Here is a 22,472-nt window from a genome sequence, read left to right as displayed (position 1 = left end):
TAAAGTTTTTAAAAAGAGGTAAGTCCAAAGTAAACTTAGACTGTGATAACCAAACTTCAAAACCCAGGCTAGAGTTGCAATCTGCTTTTAAAATCGAGGTCTCAGGAAGGATGTCTCCTCCAGTGCCAGTTCCCACTCCCCACCCCCACTCCCCACATGCATGCGCTGATTCAGCAGGACGTGGGGCCAGGCCAGCTGTCACTCACCACTTGGTTTTCCATGCGGGTGAAGATGACATTCAGCATTTGGGTAAGGGTGGCCTTGGCGGTGGTTTGATTGATGAGGTTTTTGCTGGCCAGATAGATATTGTAGCAGGTCCTCACTGTCTGCAGGATGGTGCCCTCATGGATTTCAATGTGTGGGGATGTCACAGCAGTCAGCAGAGCCTGGCACAGATCAGAAATGGCCACCTTCCCATATGCCCATATTTCTCCTGGGCAAACTTTCCAGAACAGTTGAGGGGTTTGGCCCTGCCCCCCCCCTTTTTTCCCTGAAAATAAGTCTCCTTCAGTAATCCTGGCTGTCCTAAATCTGGTTATATACAGGCTGGCCTCAAACATTCAGCAATTCTCCTGCCTCTGTCTCCCAAGTGCTAAGATTACATGTGGTACCAACACACCCAGCCTGATTTTTCTAAATTCTCAGCTGGTCCTGCAAACTCACCTGGCTGATTTAGTACCCAGAGCCAGCTTCCTACTGTTTGGAGTTAGAAAAGCAATTGCTGACTCCCTGAAACTCACATCATTTTAAGTAATTATGCTGTGCTGAAGTAGGTGTTCTAGTGCTTGCTAAAAATTTTCTTATAAGTTTTAGAGAAAACCTTGAAAATTCTGAATGTTAATAGTGATTGAAAAAATCTAAAGTTAAAAAAAAAAAGTAAAAACCTAAAATGAAAACTACACTCCTCCCTCACAAAACACACAGAGCCTATCCCACACAGCTGAGCTACCCAGCACCTAAGATCAGGAGGGAAGCCTTGGTCCACCCACTCATTCCCTGACACACTGGCAACTCTAGCTCATCCCAAGCCGTTTTTGGGCCGCACACCCAGAAGAGGGAAGAGCTGGGAAGACAGGAGACAGGGCAGTTTCAGGCATTAAGAACATCAATGAAGACTTGTACAGTGATGGTGGACGGTCAGCTGGAACAAAGAATCTCCAGCAGATCCCAGAAAATCTCAAGCAAATGCACTTGCGGTGATCCACGGCTAGTGGGGACTGACTATTTACCAGAGGCACACCTGCTCGTGCTCCTCCGTCACGGCACTAACAGAAGCGCTAAGGAGCACGTCTGACTCTTCGGTTCCAGCTCAACACACTCAACGGATACATGGTAAGTCAAAGCCCAGACTCTCAAACCCAGACCAGGCACACAGAAGTACCTTAATGATTTGTAGCTGAACCCCTTCATCTGTCTGAGGGCCCTGAAAACAATTGCAAATGGTTTCAACGATCCTGTCGATCAGCCGCTTCCCAGGAGCGCCACTGTCAGGGGCATTGCCAGTGATGTGTCCATATGCGATGAGTTTCTGCACACAAAAGAGCAGAAGTTACAAGATTCTGCCTGGCTAGACAACAAGATGGAGGGAGGATGGCCTTGAACTTCAAGTTCCCATGGCAGTAGTTACTCCCAGGAGCCAGGCAAGCACAGCTGTTCTGAGTGTGACCTTTACCATCCCCCAGTAGGCAGGCTGCCTCCCAGAGGCTACCTTACCTGCCAGTGCCACCTCATGCCCAACCTGGACCTTAGCACAAAGAGAAACCTGAGAGACAGAGGTCAGAGTGAGCGCTACACCTGCCTGAGATTAAGAGTCATCTGGAAGAAATCACAAAAATGCAGTTTCCTGGACTTCAATCTGGACCTACTGAACCAGGAGTTAGGAGGCAGAAGCTTAGAAATCAGTTTTTTTCTCCCAACTGTACAGCTTATTCTAAAGGTCAGGCCAGCAAAAGGCCCAGGCTTCTAGGGCACACTGTGCTTCGGGGAGCTGGTGAGGATGTGGACTTGCTGCTGTTCTGTATATAACCGTGCTTCTGGCTGCTCACATCCCTGCCTGCCTACACAAGCAGACAAGCAAGCACTCCTGAGCCTGCCTGCTGTACTGGGGGGGTGTGGGGGTGTGGAAGAGGGGCAGGGGGTATTTACCCTGCAGAAGCTTACAACATTCCTGAGTGGCTTTCTACAAAGCACCTTCATTCAGTAAGCAGAACAAGACTGAGAGTGTCGAGAGCAGAAACACAGCACACACGGTGGGACAGAACAGACCGCCCGCCCCTCTGCTGTTCAAGCCCGACTCTGGGACCCAGAAGGTAGTGGGCAGGATGAAGGACGAGCCAGAGCTGCTCGTTCCCCCCCCCCCCCCACTTCTGACAGCGCTTCTTCCTTCTGACATTAGGATTCAAGCTCTGCTGTGAGCACTGGGATGTGATTGAATGAGTGAATATCTCAACACCATGTTGAAAAGGAGGTTCTCTGGGGCCAGGAAGCAGCGTGATACTTTGGACTCACACCTGGGTTCCGTTCCATCCCAAGCACAGAAAAAGAGAAAACAGGCCTCCAGTTGGACATGCTTACATGGACGTTGAGGCAGAAAATCATGAATTTGATTACTAGCCTAGGCCACATGGTAAGAGCTTGTATCAAAAAACAAAAATAGGGCCACACTTTGAATCTCAGGACCTGGAAGGCAGAAGCAGGCGGATCTCTGGTCTACATAGCAAGGTCCATGCCAAGAAGTAATCAGATTCTGCCTCAAAAATACTACTACTAAATAATTAACTTTAATTAAGGGCTGGGGAAATAGTTTAGTCATTAAATGCTTGCCATGCTAGGATGCAGACCTGAATTTGCTCCCCAGGACCCATGTCAAAAGCTAGGATAGAGGATGACAGGCCTCGAAATCCCAGTGCCCAGGAGGGAGAGACAGGCACACCCCTGAGGCTTTGCTGGTCTGACAGCCAAGCCTATTACTGAACCCCAGGTCCAATGAGAGACCCTGTCTCAAAAGCCAAGGTGGATAGCTTGAAGAACAAGGCTCATCTCGGACTTCTACATGGACCCACACATATCCACGCATGCCACCACAAACCCACACAACACCTATACCCACACACACACAAAGCCAACCAACAAAAGCTATAACACAGCATATGTAACATAGACAGGTCAGCCTGGGCCAATCATTCCTTACAGGCTTCACTGTGAATAAAGAGAAAATGGTATTCTACTTTTCAATCTTTTTCTTTCTTTTGAGACAGACTTCTGTACACCAGACCTTGAACTTCTGATCCTCCATCCTCTGTCTCCAGAGTATTCTAGATGGAACTGGATCTCATGCAAGCTAGATAAGTAGTCTAGCACAAATGTAGTGCCTAACTAAAAAATATTTATTATTATATATTTATGTGTATGAGTGTTTTGCCTGTGGAGGCCAGAAGAGGACATCAGATCTCCAGGAACTAGAGTTATAGATGGCTGTGGACAACTTACAGTTGAAACATCTCTCCTGTCCCAATGTTACTGTTGTGTTTTTGAGACAGGTCTCACTGTGCAGCCCTGGGTGGCCTCCATCACATAGAGCTCCACTTGTCTCTGTCTACACACACAACTTGTATTTAACTTTTATCTTGACCTTTAAAATTTCTATTTTTGAAGCCAGGTGTAGTGGTGTATGCCTTAATCCCAGCACTTAGGAGGCAGAGGCAGGAGGATCTCTGTGAGTTCAAGGCCAGCCTGGTCTATAGTTCCAGGACAACCAGAGGCTACTGAGTGAGACCCTGTCTTGAAAAAAACAAAAAACAAAAAATTCTATTTTTGTATGTTTTATAATGAACAAAGTTCATATATAATGTTAAGTTAAAATATATTCCACGCCAGGCGTGGTGGCACACGTCTTTAATCCCAGCACTCAGGAGGCAGAGGCAGGCGGATTTCTGAGTTCGAGGCCAGCCTGGTCTACAAAGTGAGTTCCAGGACAGCTAGGGCTACACAGAGAAACCCTGTCTCAAAAAACCAATAGATAGATAGATAGATAGATAGATAGATAGATAGATCCATATATATATATATATCCATTAACTTAGGAAAGTCAGGCTTTGCCCCAGGCAGTGTGGGTCACTAGACGCTAAAGGGAGCAGCACAGGCCCCTCAGTGCTGCAGAGGCTGCACATGACCTCTCAGGGCTGCACATGACCTCTCAGGGCTGCACATGACATCTCAGGGCTGCACATGACCTCTCAGGACTGCACATGACCTCTCAGGGCTGCACATGACATCTCAGGGCTGCACATGACCTCTCAGGACTGCACATGACCTCTCAGGGCTGCACATGACCTCTCAGGGCTGCACATGACCTCTCAGGACTGCACATGACCTCTCAGGGCTGCACATGACCTCTCAGGGCTGCACATGACATCTCAGGACTGCACATGACCTCTCAGGGCTGCACATGACCTCTCAGGGCTGCACATGACATCTCAGGACTGCACATGACCTCTCAGGGCTGCACATGACCTCTCAGGGCTGCACATGACCTCTCAGGACTGCACATGACCTCTCAGGACTGCACATGACCTCTCAGGGCTGCACATGACATCTCAGGACTGCACATGACCTCTCAGGGCTGCACATGACCTCTCAGGGCTGCACATGACCTCTCAGGACTGCACATGACCTCTCAGGGCTGCACATGACCTCTCAGGACTGCACATGACCTCTCAGGGCTGCACATGACCTCTCAGGACTGCACATGACATCTCAGGACTGCACATGACCTCTCAGGGCTGCACATGACCTCTCAGGGCTGCACATGACCTCTCAGGGCTGCACATGACCTCTCAGGGCTGCACATGACCTCTCAGGGCTGCACATGACCTCTCAGGGCTGCACATGACCTCTCAGGGCTGCACATGACCTCTCAGGGCTGCACATGACCTCTCAGGGCTGCACATGACCTCTCAGGGCTGCACATGACCTCTCAGGGCTGCACATGACCTCTCAGGGCTGCACATGACCTCTCAGGGCTGCACATGGCCTCTCAGGGCTGCACATGACCTCTCAGGGCTGCACATAACCTCTCAGGGCTGCACATGACCTCTCAGGGCTGCACATGACCTCTCAGGGCTGCACATGACCTCTCAGGGCTGCACATGACCTCTCAGGACTGCACATGACCTCTCAGGGCTGCACATGACCTCTCAGGACTGCACATGACCTCTCAGGGCTGCACATGACCTCTCAGGACTGCACATGACATCTCAGGGCATCTCCGAGCAGGGAGGGGCATCTGTGCCAACTGTGCTCCTTACAAAGCAAACCCTAAAGCGCCTTTGTCCCTGCCACCTCCAAGAGAAATGGGTGACAAGGCACAGTATAGGTGACTTCAGCTGGCTCCACTTCTGTCAAAATCAGACTTCACTCCAGATTCTGGCCTTTGGTTTCCAACCTATGAGCTTCCGCCTCAACTGCCAGGAAATTCCAGTCAGACAGGCTTAGCCGGGCAGCAGAGGCTAAGCTCTTTTTCCACTCAGTCTTCCAGGGTGCCTATTTACTTCCTGAAGTCATAAAAAAGGGGCGCACTTTACACCTTTTACACTAAACAAGGACCCTAGCACCCCTATTAAATTCCAGAGGATTCCATTCCAAAGAGAACCACACATCAAGAGAACAAGGTGTTTAAAGTCGTGTATGCACACACAGTGAAGAAGCCAGGTCACACGGTAACAGGTAAGAGCATAAAGGACCAGGTACTGAGCACACGGGTCAGGTGGTCTCCGATGCAACTACTCACTGAAGCCACAATGGTGAGAAGCCAGGCTCAAATAAGCAAGTAAACACGCATCTCTCTGTTGCTGTGACTCAAAGTTATGTTCCCTAGATCCATATTCTCAAGTCCCAGAACCAAAAGTGCCCATGAAAATGTTGGGCCTGTGGGAGCTAAACAGACTTAAGGCCACGAGGGCTGGGCCCTCACAGTGGAGTCTGTGCTCTGTAAGAACAGACCAGAGAGCTTGTTTGTTCTGTAATACACTAAGGCACAGTAAGACTATGGCATTCTACAAGTTGAGCCAGAGTCCGCACCAAATCAGCAAGGGCCTTGATCTTAGACTGCCCACCCTTCAGAGCTATGAGAGAGGGCTGAGTGTTGTGTAGGACTCAGTTATCATAGCCCAAGCTGAGACCATTGCAACTATCCATAAAAGCAGACAACAGATTACATTGTAAGTGTGGGGCTGGGAAGTCCTACAACCCAAAGAAGCCCCTATTACTGGACAGGTGACTTTGAGCTGAGCTAGCCACTTTATTATCTAAGCCTCAGACACCTTAACTCTAAAACAAGAAGGAAGCAGCACTCAGAGGCAGATGCAGGCAGATCTATAAGTTCGAGGCCAGCCTGGTCTAAGAGTGAGTTCCAGAAGAGCTAAGGCTATACAGAGGAAACCCTGTCTGGAAAAAACAAACAGAAGAAAACAAAAACAAGAACGTTTCTTCTGAAGCTGAAAGAGGATGATTGACGGGGATGAAAAGGGTGACAGGGATGAAGACCTGGCCAGGCTGACGGCCCAGGGAGGGTGAGAGCTATCACACTTAGGACGTTAATGTGTTAGCATCAGGACTCATTCCCAAACTAAAACTCATCATGGGAACCAAACAACTAAAATAAAACTGATGTCAAATTTCCTCAGAAAGCATTCACAGCATCAAGTACTTTAGGATGAAGTAAGACTCTGCCTGCCATTTGAGAACTCCTGGCTCATTAGAAGCTTCGCATAGGACATGTACAGAATTATCTGGAATGAGAGAAATAATTTTCATTTGAAAGAACTGCTTCTGTGGAAAAAAAAACTGTCACCAACTCTAAATTGTGTTGAAAAAAAGAAGATAATGGAGTAACGATTAGACCCAGGATGCCACTTTGCAGTTCTATGGTGTGGCACATAGAACCAATAGATGACAACAGGCTCAGTGGTTAAGAGCACTGACTGTTCTTCCAGGGGTCCTGAGTTCAATTCCCAGCAACCACATGGTGGCTCACAACCATCTGTAATAGTATCCGATGTGTGCCTGAAGACAAGCTACAGTGTACTCATATACATAAAATAAATAAATCTTTAAAAAAAATAAAAAGAAATGCAAATCTGCAGGAGGCTTCGAGGACCTTGTTTCACAACTCTCTAAGCAACCCTAACAGAGTCATCTGCTCCCTGTTCCTGTTCCAGGAGTTGCTGGTAACTTCAATAACATCCAAAACTTCTTCCACTGACGGATGGGACGGCGCTAAGGTAAAGAAACTTGGAGCTGTCTAGAGGAAAAAAATGACGGCTTGGGAACTAAGGCTCCTGGGCTGCCCTGTGTCTTACAACTGTAGCACAGGCTCCCATCTCTACTCCTAGGCCTTCAGCACTTAGAGAGCTTTAGTGAGGAAGCTCCAACCACAGCCAAGCCGCATCGTTTGCAGACTGTTGGCCTCGAGTGTTCTCACTCACTCGCTCGCTCACTCACTTGCACACCCACTCGCCCGCTCGCTCAGAAGCATTTGAACGCCCCAGTCAGAACTGCGGTTACTTGTAGAAATGCACAGAACAGTGAGACCCTGAATCACAGCTGAGCTGGACGAGGAGACACAGCTCTCTTTCAGATTTTCTTCCACATTCAAGTGTTCTTTTTCTGTGATGTTTTTGCTGTGTGACTTCCACAGTTTTATCCTCTATGCTCTTTAAAACACCTCCCTAGTGTGTGAGAGGGTGCTTCCTAGAGCTAAGGAGCAAGGAGGCCGGGACTGCCTTACAAGAAACTGCAGGTATTAAATAAACTTGCACGTTATTAAAGCTGCTGGCTGTAAACTCAATGTTGATGAGCCAATGGTGCTTATTAAGGTGTCTCTAAACAGAAACGCACAGAGAATGAACTTATACACTGATCAGCTAGTCCAAAATGGAGAACTGGGAACCCAAGCCCGCACTTCCTGGGGCTGGTTAGTTCACGTTCATAGTGACTGTAGATCAGAACTGCCACAAATAATCAGATGTGGCTGTACCTGTTTCTACACCTGAGAGAACACATTAACACCATCAACGATGAGGCTGGGAGCATGTCATGTCATGTATCACATATATCAAACACAGTCAACCTACAACTGACTACAGTTTCCCCACTGGGGAAATGTGACTGTAGCTAAGGAGCACAGGCCCCTGGCCACCAGGACATCATCACACGGGAAGCTGTGGGCTGCTCCTGCACCACCTCCTGGGGCATTCTCAGTGCCAGAGCAGCACTGCTGTGGGTAATGGAGTGCTCACACCAAGGACCCCTCACACTGAGCTTAAACGTGGTACCTGCAAGCAGTCCAGGGATGTGCTGACCACCCGAGGTGACTTGGATTGGCAGGCCAGCTCGAATGGAAGGAAATACTTGTCAGCTTCAATGAAGTTTGCCTTTGGTGGAGCCGCAGCGCCAAGCCTAGGGAAAGCAGGAAAGGGGAAAGAGGTAGAATGAGGGAAAAAAGCTTGCTTCTCTCCATCTTACTGGACGCTCCCACGGTGACTGTAAGCACTTGGTTAAAAGTGCTAAAAGCGCTCGCTCTCCTGGAACTGTGGTTACAAGCTGAGTGCATGTAACTTGAGGAAGAAACCACCAGGATGTCATATGCAGAAAGCATGAGCCTTGTGAGTGGACTCACTGGCACTGGTCAGAATCTGCTGCATCCATGCTAGAGCCATGGTTCTGAGCTGTGACTGCTGGCTCCCATTAAGATAAGGAGCTAGGACTGCCAGAGCAAGCTACAGCTTGCCACAAGACAAGGCTTCTGCCTCCTTCTCAAGAGAAGGTATAAAGGCATCGACTTGGCCTTCTTTAACCACCCCTTCAAGCACATGTGTAGCACTGAGCCAGGCACCTGCCCAGCCCGGGAGCCCTGCTGTGTGAGCACTGTGCCAGTAGAGTATGTGCTGCCCCTTTAAATATGACCGTAAGCACACATGGAAAGGGGTTCCCATGGCCACCACCTGCTGCACCCCCAAAAAGGAGGAAGCACAGCTGCTTACCTCTGCTTTTCTAGTTCTGCTTTAATTTCATCTGGTGGAAGAAGAAAAAGCACATTAGGAGAACGCAACACTTACAGAAGAGTTGTTTGCTACAAGGTGTCTAGAAACCATTGAAAGGAATATTATAAGATTGTGGAACACTCAGATTTTGATATAACGTGAAGCAAAAACTTATCACAGCAGTAATGCTGGTGGCCCATGGGAGTCACTGTGCTAGCATGCATGTAAGTTCATGGTGCCTTCACTTATGCCCATGGGACCCTGTGGGTGGACACTACTGTTCCCTCTCACCACTGACAAGCTGCAGCCATCCTGTGCGCCTCTAGATGATAGAAGCATTTCCTGCCCCTGCAGTGTTATGTTGTGCTTTTTGATAAGGTCTCATTATGTAGCCAAGGCTAACTGGAAACTCGAGATCCTCCTGCCTCAGCCTGTAAAGTGCTGCCGGGAGGTACCAGCATGCTCTCCTGTAGTCTTGAATACCAAATGGTCCCTGAGCAAACACTCTCAGTGAGAAGAAAGATTTCAATGAGGAAACACAGGCATCATGAGAAAGGGGAATTTCTCCACACTACTCATTAAGAAATGGGGGAGCAAGAACCTGGACCTAGGTCTTGGCTCTGTGGTCTATGCTCTACCTTCTCTTCGTACCAGGTGTATGTAAAAATAGTTAACACAAGCCATCAACTACGCAAAACCATACACAGGAGACTGGAGACCGCTTAAGAAAATACTGAAACTAGTTAGGCAAATGTTGGAAGTTACTAAATAGTGGAGTGGAGAGGCTTGGTTCTTTTTAATTACACTTCGTTAGTTAGCTGGGGAAGGGGCATCAGTGAGGACCAGAGAGCAGCTGTCATCATCAGTTCCTGCTTCTACCTGCAGGTCCCAGGTATTGAACTCAGGTCGGCAGGCTTGACAGCAAGCACCTTCACCTATTAAGTCATTGCCCTGGCCCCTGTTGGTTTTTTCAAATTTTTTCTTTTTCTTTTATGTTTATGGGCATTTGGCTGTATCTATATCTGTGCACATGTGTGCTTGATGCCCAAACTCCACTGCAACTGAAGTTATAGACAGCTCCGAGCCTCACTGTGGGTGCTGAGAATCAAACCCAGGTCCTTTAGAAGAGCATTCAGAGCTCTAAGCTGCTGAGGTATCTTTCCAGCCCCTTCATTTTTTCCACATTTTTCAATGACCTAAACACTTTTGAGGTCAGGGCCATTGAAACAAGAGAGTACCTTATCTAAATACTCTTGACCCAACCCACCAATCTATTCCTAGTACTGCAGTATGTTGGGCCCTAAGGCACAGGTAATATCAAAGGTGAAGGAGGGAGGCAGGAAAGGGAGGAGAGGGGCAGGAAGGAAGGGAAGGAGGCAGGAAGAGAGGAAGAGAGGAAGAGAAGGAGGAACACACCTAGTCTTTCTACAAACTCTTAAGAGCAGGCAGTCTGGGTAAGGACAATAGCCATCCTAACAGAACCAAACACACTTCAAGAAGTTCTTAGTTCCATTTGCTTGGAAAGTCAAGGAACCGGGCCAGCTAGAGGTGGTAAGGTCTACACATTCTTACTGCCTGCCTAACAAAGCAGCAGGTAACTGCCCACGAGGCCTGTGACACCCGAGCTTGTGAAAGGAACAGCCAACATGGACCCTGTCCTTAAAGGACATAACTCATCCACCTCCAACAGAAGGCTACAAGACTGGCCTACAGGATGTAGCTTCCATCATCTGACATAACGCAATGGCTTTGCAAGTTCCTGTGACACACCGGATGCACCCTGCTGCCAACTCAAGTGTAAGGTTTTCTTCTGGTCAGGAGCAGCACTCTTAGGGCTCAGTCAGATGCATCAGATACGGCCAAGCCCATGCTAGAGGCTGGTGGTCTCTGAATCTCCAACCATCTGTTCTGGATACCAATGGTGCTAAGCCAGTGATACACAAATCTCACCAGTACAGCCGCTCACTGTCGATGCAAGGCACCAAAACCAACAAGACTAAACTCAGGGCTACACACTTGAAAGCCTATGCACACCAATCACGAAATGTCAGGAGAGGCATCGGGAAGAAAACATCTTAGGGACAGCAGAGCAGTAGCCTTCAGTGGCTGGCACTGGCAGCTCTAGAGACTCTAACCCAGGATGTTGGTTGCTCTGATTATCCCAGTGGGCAAGCCCAGACTTTACAAGAAAGTTCAGATTGCAACTCAAAGCAAATTCAGCCTTTCCATAATAACTATGCCCAGATAAGACTGATCTCCTGGCCGCCCTGGCCACGAAGCTACTGGCTCATAGTTTCTCTTTCAAGGAATGGGAAGGACTCAGAAGCAATACTTCACTGGCTGCAAACAAACACCTACAGGTGGGAAAGGTGCTTAAAGAGTACGTCATCAGCTGAGGACGAAATGCAGGCTCTGCACAAGCTCAGTGGCTCAACTGAAGAGCAGCAACAAGAGAAGCAGGCCAGAATCCAAGGCCAGACTCTGTAAACCTTACAGACTAGGAAATGAGAGCCAGAGAACGTTCCAGGTAGAGCTGGGATGAATCCAAGAAATCAGTCTAGAAAGCCCATGTTCATAAGCTCAGGTGTCCCTAGTTCTCAAAGCATGCACAGAGAATTAATCTGTAAACTACAAACAAAACAACATATATACTCAAAACCACAAAGCTTCACTAACAATTCAAAACACAGGTGCTTTCTTCAGCTGGAAGCTGGTTTACGGCCAACTACGGAATTTCCCAGTCACCTTTCCTATCAGGACTAAGCAAAAGTACATTCTAGTTAGCCTAGGGTACTGGGGATAGAGCCCTCGGTCTTCCACATGCTAGCAAGCAAGCTACCACTGGCATACACTCTGAGTAGCAGTATGGGGGAACAGGAGGCCTCTCCCATAAACTACTGCTACCAGGGAGTTCAAGAAATCTCAGACGGCTGGGCAAGGTGATGCATACCTTTAATCTGTTACTCAGGAGACAAAACGGATCTGAGTTTATAGCCTGCCTGGTCTACACCAAGAAGTCTTTGTCTCAAAAAAAAAAAAAAAGCAAACCTCAGATGCAAATCCCACAATCACAGACTTTTCATTTACCCTTAAGTGCTAAGAATTAGGAATTGTTGCACTTCCTAAACTACTTTTTTTTTCCCATTTTATTTAGGTATTTAGCTCATTTACATTTCCAATGTTATACCAAAAGTCCCCCATACCCACCCACCCCCACTCCCCTACCCACCCACTCCCCCTTTTTGGCCCTGGCGTTCCCCTGTACTGGGGCATATAAAGTTTGCGTGTCCAATGGGCCTCTCTTTCCAGTGATGGCCGACTAGGCCATCTTTTGATACATATGCAGCTAGAGTCAAGAGCTCCGGGGTACTGGTTAGTTCATAATGTTGTTCCACCTATAGGGTTGCAGATCCCTTTAGCTCCTTGGGTACTTTCTCTAGCTCCTCCATTGGGAGCCCTGTGATCCATCCATTAGCTGACTGTGAGCATCCACTTCTGTGTTTGCTAGGCCCCTTTTTTTGGTTTTTCGAGACAGGGTTTCTCTGTATAGCTCTGGCTGTCCTAGAACTCACTTTGTAGACCAGGCTGGCCTTGAACTCAGAAATCCACCTGCCTCTGCCTCCCAAGTGCTGGGATTACAGGCATGCACCACCACGCCTGGCCCTAAACTACTTTTATTGAGGAAAAAAACAAAAACAAAAACAAAAAAACACCCTGAAATCCTGTTCACCGGGCTAACAGTGGCAGACAGTACAATACCTTTGTAGAAGCAGGCAGCCTCTGAGGCTGACGACCATGGGGCAGCTTTCACTGGCTCTGAATGTGAAGAGAGGGTCAGGACAGAAGCCAAGATTAGCCAGGAGCTAATTACACAGGCCAGTCAGTGCTCTGGGCCCATGTGCAAGAAGCATCAGCAAATGGGCTGCCAAAACCATTTTCACAGGCTGGAAATGTCCAAGGAACAGCTCTGGCATCCACAATTCTAGCTGACTGGAGGTTGGGTCTATATGCACTATGGTTCCAGATGATTGGCAGGCCCTGAAGAGGCCTCAGTTCCAGCTGAGAGATGGATCCTGATATACTATGGTTCTGGCTAAGACAGGCTTTAGATACACCATACCATGATTCTGGTTGAGACGGGCATTGGATATATTTAGAGAACACAATTATTTTCCCACTAAAAAGAGGGAGAATAAGGAACGAGGACAAGTGAGAGGTAGACTCTCACAACAGCCTGTGAGTATGAGACTTAAACACAGCCAGGTTACAAGCCACACATGGACACGTCAGCTGACTGGTACTAGATGACTCGTGAACCCTCCAGAATCCTGACTTCCCACCGACTGTAAGAGGACTTGGGTGTGGCTACTTTATGAACAACCCCAGGAAAGAAGTCCTGCCATAATCCGACAGAGGCAAAGCAGGCACAGCAGGTGGCTGTGTCACGTCTTTGGCTCGGCTCTTATCTCAAACCAAAGTCCAGTGGGGATGCAGTCCCCAGTGCTGCACAGGAGAGCTGCTGGGTGCCCTAAACTGGAACTAGAGACATTGCCCACTGTCGTCCTCTGCAACCCAGGGTGGCAGAACAGATACACTCTCAGTGAGGACCTCAAGGCAGGCCACACCCACTCACCACTCAAGAGGAAGACAGGGATGATGGCTGGGAGACCGGTGGCTGGTGGGGCTCACCCTGCACTCCACTGCTTCCTGTGCTAATAGCACAGCACTCACAGTTGCCAAGTGGGCAGCCTGCAGCAATAAATGAGCAGGCCACAAAGGAGGGAGATAGGCCCAGGCTAGGGCAGCTGCACCTAGAAAGCCACAGACTTCTGCAGAGATGGATTCTGGGTGTTGTATTACCTACGAAAGCAGCATCCCCACTCACCAGCCTCTCCTTCCCATCAACGGCCACCAAGATCCTCACACCTGACCCTGCCCAACAATCATTACCGGCTAATTCCCTCAGACCACAGCATCTTTCCAATAGGACAGCCACATGTCCCTCCTATCTAACTCAGCCCTATCCCCCTTCAAGGCCCTCAGTCACCTGCTCCTCCACCCCAAATCCTCCTACAGTGGCTGGTCATATTCCAAATCTTGCCCCTGTGTGGAACTGGGGCACCTCTAGTTCCTTTCTAGTCTCTCTACATGATCTCCTCTCTTTCCAGCTAGCCTACCTACTCAAATGCTCCCAGAGGATCCTACACTGGCCAGCCAGACCTCCCAGGACTGACCTGACAGCTTGCCTCTTCCTGCATTTTCCAGGTGGAGCCCTTCAGCAGGACTGCTGACAGAGTGAGAGACATCCAACAGCCATGACTTCTGACCTCTGGTCTCAATTTGTGGCAAAATCCCATCCTAAGATAACAATTCCACCCTCTGGTGAACTGTCTCCACCTAAGCAAACATCCAACAACAGGCGAGTCTATGATGTTGCCATCACCAGCCTCAGAGGCTACGTACTTCTGCACCATGTGTAACATACATCGCTCTCCTCAGTATCTCTCACTGACTGGCATCATCATATCCTTCCTTCACAGATAATATAGCAGCCTCCTGTCCTGGAGAAGTTAGATGCCAACACAGGGAGACTCTCTCAACTTCCTGTTAGCAAGCCTGTCCACCCTAGGGTCCCCTTGTTCTGAGGCAGGAAGAAGATACCATCCCCCATGCCCACCTCTCCCTACTGCTTGCCTGGGGACTTCATGCTCTCAGGACCAGCCACTCTTCTCATCACAGGCTCCCATCACTGCCCACTAACCACCTGACTGTTCTACTTCTGACCCTCTCCTCCCTTCCTCCCTCCCTCCCTCCCTCCCTCCCTTCCTCCCTCCCACCCCACAGCTCTTCTCCACACAGCAGCCAGAGGGACAGTTAACACTGTCAATTTGATAGGCTCTAAAGTCACCCAGGAGACAAGCCTCTGGGCATGCCTGTGAGACTGCCTCCATTAGACTAGGTGAGGTAGGAGGAGCCACTTTAATTGTAGGCAGCGCCATTTCTGGAGTCCTGGGCATAAGAAGAGAGGAAGCTGAGTACCAGCATCCACCACTCTCTGCTTCCTGACATGGCCATGTGACTAAGGCCTCAAGCTCCCGCCACAGTGTACTGTCCCATCAAACTGTAAACCAAAACAAACTCTTCCTTCTGGGAGCTGTTTTGAGGCAGCAAGGAGATAGGCAGTGTGGGAAATGGCTCACACTGAGGGGAGCCAATGGCCCTCATCTGCTCAACTCTCCAACAGCACGAAGTTCAGAATCCTTACGGCTCCACTCTGGTCTCCCCGTCCACAGTCACTCCCTACCATAGCCCAGGGCTCTTTCAGTCCCAGGCTCACATGTCACCACTTCAGAGGTGCTTTTCAGCATCCTCACTAGCTGCCCCTGGGACAGCTCTGCACTCCATTTCCCGCTAGCTTACTCCTCTCAGCTTTCTTCCCAGTACTGACTGGTCACCCCTGACATACTATGTCAGCTCCTTTATGCCTGCTTCCCCAGCCCAGCAGACCCGCTATGCAAGCCAGCCTGTGCTGTCCACTAGAATGTGTCGACAGACAGGAGCGGGTGGGCGGGCACTCAGTGTGTGTTGAACACCCATGTAAATCTTCCTTTTCCTTTCCTGTGTTATTTAACCTCTCCCTCAAGTGGATCCCCTTTCAATGACATTTAGAAAATTCCAAGTGTCTTCTCCCTTAAGGAAAGAAAACTGAAGGTGTGCGTGGCGACACCCCTATATTCCAGCACTCAGGAGGTCGGAGCACAACTGCCACAAGTACCAGGCCAATCACTACTACATAGCAAGTCTGCCTCAAAACCAAGAAAGAGACAAACCTTCCATGGGCCACACCGCTCCTCCTGACAGCACACCCAGACACAGCCTGCTCTCCACACCGAGTTTCTCTCCTCCTACTTTCACTTCTGCCTACGCCAGTCTGGATTCCACCTGCAGCACTCCACCCAAAACAGCTCAAGAGACCATCAGTGACCATGTCTCTAACCTGACAGGCCTGCTTCCACGCTCCATCTTTTTATTTACATTTCAGCCATTGCCCCCTTCCTGGTCCTCCCTCCATGTTCCGTCTTACTAGCCTCCCTCAGCATCCCACTTACCAAGTCCACAATCCCAGAATTTTTCTCTGCATCTGCCCCGTGCTTCCCATCTGTCTCTGCCCTAGCTCCCTCTGCACAGGCCACCTCCTCTGCCCAGGCAGAAAGAGATGCAGGTTCTCGCACTAGGCGCTGACCCACACGTTCCAGTCTCTAGACCAGGCCTCTTAGGAGGCTGAGGCTTATCTATGCAGTCGCTACCTATTTCATGTGTGTAATGGATGGTGCTTGATATGGTTTGTATATGGGATGTCCTCTGCAAGACCCACATTTTAAAGATGTGGTTCCCTAGATGGTGGAGCCAGTTGTTGAGGTGTGATTAGCTCAGGAGGGCGCTAACTCTATCAATAGGTTAATCCGTAGTGAGTTCACACTGCGAGAACACAAAGCTGGGCCTGGCTGGAGGGAGTAGATCACTTAGGGATGTGCCTCTGAGGATGGCTTGCTCCTGGTGTCTGCTTCTCTCTCTCCTCCTGGCCGTGAGGCGGCCAGCTCTGACCCACCACATCCTCCACCCTGGTGCTCTTCTTCACCTCACAGCCAGAACAGTGAGACCAGACTGAGACCAGGGTCCCAGTGATTACGCCTCTAAGTCACGCCTCTAAGATACTCGCCACAGCAACGAGACGCTGACTAATGCATCCCAAGGCAGATCTAGTTCCAGCTCAGATGAGCCCTCCCCTCCCTACACATAGGGTCGCTCCTCTTCCCACTGACAGCTGGTTGAATGAACCACTCACTCCAGCTCTTGTGCTTTTACCCAGGTCCCCTTAGCGTTACTTGTGCCGCCATCACTCCTAGCTACCCATCCCCACCAGCATGATGCTAACTGCCTCTTACTTGATCTCAAGCAACCCCTCTAGTCTCCCTATGTGTGCACAGTGGCCCAAGCCTGACCGTGCCAGTACCTTTTTCAAACTCTTCAGTGTCAACCCCACTGTTTGTGACCATGACCCTGTGGGGCTCTGACCCCCCTCCCTTACCTCACTCGCAAGCACACTAAGCCCCAGCCACACCCTGCTGTCACAGAGCCTTTGCTAATGCTGGCCTCTCTGCTGAGCTGCCTCCAACCCCAACTCCTGTGCCTGCATTCATCGCTTGCATCTCATTTCTCATCAGTGCCCAGTGCTCTTACAGGGCAGGCTTCCTGCTGGTGTGGCCACAGGGTGTGACTGTGGCTGCCTCAGAGCACAGTCCTTGTTTGTTTCGCTCCTCTGGCATCAGGAGGCCAGCTGTGACACCCAAGTACATCCCTCGGAATGAGAACTGGTAAACATCGGCAGATATGCACAGACAACGCTAGCACTGAGGGGAAGCCAACCTTTCCATCCCTCCACAGAGAGCCTGTTCTCCCTACTAACTGTAAAACCTAACCATAACTAGCCTGGCAGGAAGGCTCCAAACCATTTTCTAAGATAGTCCACAGGAAAAACAGTCAGCAGTCTCCAGGTAGGTCCCTTGTCCCTGCAGAGAACAGTGATAAGGAAACCTGGCTCTGAGCTGCCTGTGAGAGGACTCGTGGTCCTGTGAGGAAGCACACCTTCTCACAGGTCTGCTCTTCTCTTCTGTTAAGAAACAGGCTTGCTGTTTGCCTGGATGCTGCTGTCAGTCTCCTGAGACAAGTACAGACAAGGATAGGTCTGGATTCATTTGCTCAGACAGAGTCATGGATGCAGCTCCACAGACCAACTCATGACGCAGAGAAGGGTGAGCAGCCAGGTCTTGCTCCTCGGCCATACAGGCCTAAGAAACAGCAGTCACCACCGACTCCACTCTATGCCCCTTCTTGATGGCACCAGCTCACTTAAGGCAGGCCCACAGGTATCATCATCATCTCAGAAGCAAGGCACCAAGAAACTAGATCACTAAAAGGATCAAAGTTTCCCACGATTATCAACACAACACAACGTTCAGCTGCTGTTGCTACAAGGTGAGCCCCCTCTTGGAAAGACTACAAAACTTATCAAAAAAGAGCAATCAGCCAGGAGCTGACGAGATGGCTCAGCAGTCAAGAACACACACTGTTCCTACAGAAGCTCTGGGTTTGGTTTCCAGCGCCCACGACGGGCACCTACAACTTTCCGTCCGGGAAATCTGCTGCTGCCTTCTAATTTTCTTGGGTTAACTTCTAACTTTCCCTGCGCGCGCACACGCACACACTAAATCTATTTTTAATCCAGAAGGCAGAGGCAGGTGGATCTTTGTGAGTTTGAGACCAGCCTGGTCTACAGAGTGAGTGCCAAGACAGCCAAAGATACATATACAAGAAACTTTGCCTCAAATAACAACAACAACAAAAGTATTTTTGAAAGTTAATTTTATTCTTTTGTGTGCATGGGTGCTGTTTTGCCTGAATGTCTGAACACCATGAAAGGTCAGAACTGTTGGGAGCCGCCCCCACATTCGCCGTTACAAGATGGCGCTGACATCCTGTGTTCTAAGTGGTAAACAAATAATCTGCGCATGTGCCAAGGGTATCTTATGACTACTTGTGCTCTGCCTTCCCCGTGACGTCAACTCGGCCGATGGGCTGCAGCCAATCAGGGAGTGACACGTCCGAGGCGAAGGAGAATGCTCCTTAAGAGGGACGGGGTTTTCGTTTTCTCTCTCTCTTGCTTCTCTCTCTTGCTTCTTGCTCTTTTTTCCTGAAGATGTAAGAATAAAGCTTTGCCGCAGAAGATTCTGGTCTGTGGTGTTCTTCCTGGCCGGTCGTGAGAACGCGTCGAATAACAATTGGTGCCGAAACCCGGGACGAGAAAAAAACTCGGGACTGGCGCAAGGAGGATCCCTCATTCCGGAACCAGAACTGCGGATCACGTTTATAAAGGTTCCCGTAACACAGACTGTTGAGAAGGATTCAACTGCCGAATTCAGAACTCATCAGCTGGGGAACGACGGTGATAAAGGTTCCCGTAACACAGACTGTTGAGAAGGATTCAACTGCCGAATTCAGAACTCATCAGCTGGGGAACGACGGTGATAAAGGTTCCCGTAAAGCAGACTGTTGAGAAGGATTCAACTGCCGAATTCAGAACTCATCAGCTGGGGAACGGAAGTGAGAAATGGCTTTACCAGGTATGTTTGGCCTTGAACTTTTTCTAGTGTTAGGAGCCCTTTTGTTCCTTTTCACATGTTATATAGTGCTTAAGATAGGGCTAAAAATTCTAGAGGAAATTCAGGACAGTCTATCAGAAGTAAAGCGGAGAGAGAGAGTAGGAACAAGGAGAAACGGTAAGTATACAGGCCTTTCCAAGGGTCTTGAACCCGAGGAAAAGTTAAGGTCAGGTAGGAATACCTGGGGAGAGATTAGAAGGAAGAAAAAGAAAAAAGAAAAGAAAAAAGATCAATTAGCGGAGGTCTCTAGGAGATACTCGTCACTAGATGAGCTCAGGAAGCCAGCTCTTAGTAACTCTGAAGCAAGTGAAGAATCCTCCTCTGAGGAAACAGACTGGGAGAAAAAAGCGGCTCATTATGAAAGAAAAGGATACCAGCCGCCAAGTAAAGTGCTAACTAGTCATTTAAGGAAAAAGCCAAAAGCGGCTGGCGAAGGCCAGTTTGCTAATTGGCCTCAGGGCAATCGGCTACCAGGTGCACTCCCGCCCTATGCGGAGTCCCCGCCCTGCGTAGTGCGTCAGCCCGTAGTGCGTCAGCAATGCGCAGAGAGGCAGTGCGCAGACTCATTCATTCCCCGAGAGGAACAAAGGAAAATACAACAGGCATTTCCAGTCTTTGAAGGAGCCGAGGGTGGGCGTGTCCACGCTCCGGTAGAATATGTGCAGATTAAATATGGAATCAATGCTAATTTTGCCTTGGTGCAGTTGGACAGGCTTGCCGGCGTGGCACTGACTCCTGCCGACTGGCAAATGATTGCAAAAGCCGCTCTCCCTAGTATGGCCAAATATGTGGAATGGCGAGCTCTGTGGCAGGAGGCGGCACAGGCGCAGGCCCGAGCAAACGCTGCTGCTTTAACTCCAGAGCAGAGAGATTGGACTTTTGACTTGTTAACGGGTCAGAGAGTTTATTCTGCTAAACCTGATAAGAGGTATCAATGGAAGGTCTTACCACAGGGAATGTCCAATAGTCCTACAATGTGCCAGCTTTATGTGCAAAAAGCTCTTTTGCCAGTGAGGGAACAGTTCCCCTCTTTAATTTTGCTCCTTTACATGGATGACATCCTCCTGTGCCATAAAGACCTTACCATGCTACAAAAGGCATATCCTTTTCTACTTAAAACTTTAAGTCAGTGGGGTTTACAGATAGCCACAGAAAAGGTCCAAATTTCTGATACAGGACAATTCTTGGGCTCTGTGGTGTCCCCAGATAAGATTGTGCCCCAAAAGGTAGAGATAAGAAGAGATCACCTCCATACCTTAAATGATTTTCAAAAGCTGTTGGGAGATATTAATTGGCTCAGACCCTTTTTAAAGATTCCTTCTGCTGAATTAAGGCCTTTGTTTAGTATTTTAGAAGGAGATCCTCATATCTCCTCCCCTAGGACTCTTACTCTAGCTGCTAACCAGGCCTTACAAAAGGTGGAAAAAGCCTTACAGAATGCACAATTACAACGTATTGAGGATTCGCAGCCTTTCAGTTTGTGTGTCTTTAAGACAGCACAATTGCCAACTGCAGTTTTGTGGCAGAATGGGCCATTGTTGTGGATCCATCCAAACGTATCCCCAGCTAAAATAATAGATTGGTATCCTGATGCAATTGCACAGCTTGCCCTTAAAGGCCTAAAAGCAGCAATCACCCACTTTGGGCAAAGTCCATATCTTTTAATTGTACCTTATACCGCTGCACAGGTTCAAACCTTGGCAGCCGCATCTAATGATTGGGCAGTTTTAGTTACCTCCTTTTCAGGAAAAATAGATAACCATTATCCAAAACATCCAATCTTACAGTTTGCCCAAAATCAATCTGTTGTGTTTCCACAAATAACAGTAAGAAACCCACTTAAAAATGGGATTGTGGTATATACTGATGGATCAAAAACTGGCATAGGTGCCTATGTGGCTAATGGTAAAGTGGTATCCAAACAATATAATGAAAATTCACCTCAAGTGGTAGAATGTTTAGTGGTCTTAGAAGTTTTAAAAACCTTTTTAGAACCCCTTAATATTGTGTCAGATTCCTGTTATGTGGTAAATGCAGTAAATCTTTTAGAAGTGGCTGGAGTGATTAAGCCTTCCAGTAGAGTTGCCAATATTTTTCAGCAGATACAATTAGTTTTGTTATCTAGAAGATCTCCTGTTTATATTACTCATGTTAGAGCCCATTCAGGCCTACCTGGCCCCATGGCTCTGGGAAATGATTTGGCAGATAAGGCCACTAAAGTGGTGGCTGCTGCCCTATCATCCCCGGTAGAGGCTGCAAAAAATTTTCATAACAATTTTCATGTGACGGCTGAAACATTACGCAGTCGTTTCTCCTTGACAAGAAAAGAAGCCCGTGACATTGTTACTCAATGTCAAAGCTGCTGTGAGTTCTTGCCAGTTCCTCATGTGGGAATTAACCCACGCGGTATTCGACCTCTACAGGTCTGGCAAATGGATGTTACACATGTTTCTTCCTTTGGAAAACTTCAATATCTCCATGTGTCCATTGACACATGTTCTGGCATCATGTTTGCTTCTCCGTTAACTGGAGAAAAAGCCTCACATGTGATTCAACATTGTCTTGAGGCATGGAGTGCTTGGGGGAAACCCAGACTCCTTAAGACTGATAATGGACCAGCTTATACGTCTCAAAAATTCCAACAGTTCTGCCGTCAGATGGACGTGACCCACCTGACTGGACTTCCATACAACCCTCAAGGACAGGGTATTGTTGAGCGTGCGCATCGCACCCTCAAAGCCTATCTTATAAAACAGAAGAGGGGAACTTTTGAGGAGACTGTACCCCGAGCACCAAGAGTGTCGGTGTCTTTGGCACTCTTTACACTCAATTTTTTAAATATTGATGCTCATGGCCATACTGCGGCTGAACGTCATTGTTCAGAGCCAGATAGGCCCAATGAGATGGTTAAATGGAAAAATGTTCTTGATAATAAATGGTATGGCCCGGATCCTATCTTGATAAGATCCAGGGGAGCTATCTGTGTTTTCCCACAGAATGAAGACAACCCATTTTGGGTACCAGAAAGACTCACCCGAAAAATCCAGACTGACCAAGGGAATACTAATGTCCCTCGTCTTGGTGATGTCCAGGGCGTCAATAATAAAGAGAGAGCAGCATTGGGGGATAATGTCGACATTTCCACTCCCAATGACGGTGATGTATAATGCTCAAGTATTCTCCTGCTTTTTTACCACTAACTGGGAACTGG

At 48.6% G+C, this 22,472-nt stretch overlaps 1 protein-coding gene across 4 annotated transcripts in view; it reads right to left on the bottom strand.

Annotated features, from left to right (window-relative positions):
- The window catches only part of Arfgef2 (ADP-ribosylation factor guanine nucleotide-exchange factor 2 (brefeldin A-inhibited)), a 92,602-nt gene that overhangs the window by 62,054 nt on the left and 8,076 nt on the right, over positions 1-22,472 (bottom strand). For 3 of the 4 annotated variants that reach the window (XM_006500484.4, XM_006500483.4, NM_001085495.2), the window contains exons 2-5: positions 9,042-9,072; positions 8,334-8,457; positions 1,382-1,528; positions 207-386 (exon numbers count right to left, since the gene is read on the bottom strand). In XM_006500484.4, the coding sequence (XP_006500547.1) occupies positions 207-386; positions 1,382-1,528; positions 8,334-8,457; positions 9,042-9,072 (482 nt within the window). The remainder of the gene's footprint in view (positions 1-206; positions 387-1,381; positions 1,529-8,333; positions 8,458-9,041; positions 9,073-22,472) is intronic. The other variant, XM_030252278.1, reaches the window with a different exon arrangement.

Source organism: Mus musculus, chromosome 2, assembly GCF_000001635.26.
Source record: "Mus musculus strain C57BL/6J chromosome 2, GRCm38.p6 C57BL/6J".
Lineage (NCBI taxonomy): Eukaryota > Metazoa > Chordata > Mammalia > Rodentia > Muridae > Mus > Mus musculus.
This window is presented reverse-complemented; position numbering and strand designations above follow the sequence as displayed.